The following is a 1339-nucleotide window of genomic DNA, read 5'->3' as shown; positions in this document are numbered from 1 at the left end:
ACCAAAACTTCTGGATCCGCCCCTGATCCCATCCATTTATTGTGGGCGAATGTGTGATAGAGACCTGGCACCGACGCAGCTCACACTATATGAATCATAAAATATTGGCACGATCTAAAAACGACAAAGGCCTATTATTATATCTTACCGTATCACTGTAGGGTATAATTCTGTTGTGTACAAAAACACAATAGCATAGGAGGCGGTTATTCCAAATTTACCGACCAACGCAGTGGTAAGAATCAGTGAGGTTAAGTCTGCGCCATTATCTAAGAGAATAAAATGTGGAAAGCTTTCAATAAACTATGTTCACTACTAAACCATTCCAATTTCATCAATGATTACACATAGTATGTGCACAATATAATTATATGCGGACGGGGTTGTAAGTGGCAAAACATTACTAGTACTTGTAGGATTATCATGGATGTGTTATTTTCATTGGAAGTACGTAAACGGCGAACGTAAACATATCACCAAATAGTGATACGACCCATTTGCACCATTTGTCGCCCAGAGGACTTCCACAGTAACGTATATTTTACGTAAACATTCGCCCCTTACAAGGAGAATTTTGAGCCATTCACTGAGCTAAGGATAAGAAATAGAAATACAAAGAAAACTAACCGACAGACAGAATTAAAGTATAGTCATAAAATTATAAAACCTCTTTCATCTGGGACTGCAAAGAAAGATGGAGTATCGGTCGTCATCGTCTTTAGCTTTAACAATCAAAAGATAACCATTGAATCACCTGTGACCGGTGGTATAAATGCGGTGGCAATACAAGCAAGTCCCCCAACCACGTGGAAAATACAAACAGGCGAACGTCTTCCAAACCTATGGATGATTAATTGAAATAATTGACAACGCATGCACGGGCAATGTATTAGAATTTTAAAAAGAACTATCTGCGTATGTGCGCCATATGCCTTGGCACGAAGCGCCATATAAGTCGGAACATTTCATTATTATTATTATTATTATTATTATTATCATTATTATTATTATTATTATTATTATTATTATTATTATTATTATTATTATTATTGACACTAATACACCTTTGAGGTAGTCCCACCTTTGAATTATAAACGGACACGCGATGTATGCTGGGATCTCGACCAGACCACTCAGGAAAAAGTTCATGTATGGGTCACCAGATAGAGAGCCTGTGTTCAGAGACAACCCGTAGTATACCAAGCTATTAACCCACCTATGAACATGAACAGGTGAAAAATATTATACAAAACCCACTTTCACTTCGAATTGTTTGGAAATGAGAATATTGTTATATACTGTATTATTGAAATCAAGCACACACTGCGCTGTAATACAT

The 1339-nt window shown here is 36.8% G+C and overlaps 1 protein-coding gene across 1 annotated transcript; it reads right to left on the bottom strand.

Annotated features, from left to right (window-relative positions):
• Window positions 1–40: 40 nt before the first annotated feature.
• Window positions 41–1220, bottom strand: LOC117107952 (solute carrier family 22 member 15-like). The gene is made up of 3 exons (XM_033249763.1): window positions 1082–1220; window positions 755–840; window positions 41–269 (listed from the first exon to the last, which is right to left on the bottom strand). The coding sequence occupies exons 1-3, from the start codon at window positions 1147–1149 to the stop codon at window positions 145–147; spliced, it is 279 nt and encodes a 92-aa protein (XP_033105654.1). The 5' UTR covers window positions 1150–1220; the 3' UTR covers window positions 41–144.
• Between the last annotated feature and the right edge of the window lie 119 nt (window positions 1221–1339).

This window comes from Anneissia japonica, unplaced genomic scaffold (assembly GCF_011630105.1).
Source record: "Anneissia japonica isolate Jap-2015-1 unplaced genomic scaffold, ASM1163010v1 scaffold245730_len1339_cov132, whole genome shotgun sequence".
Taxonomy (NCBI): Eukaryota; Metazoa; Echinodermata; class Crinoidea; order Comatulida; family Comatulidae; genus Anneissia; species Anneissia japonica.
The sequence above is the reverse complement of the archived record's forward strand: the minus strand, read 5'-3'. Positions and strand labels throughout refer to the sequence as shown.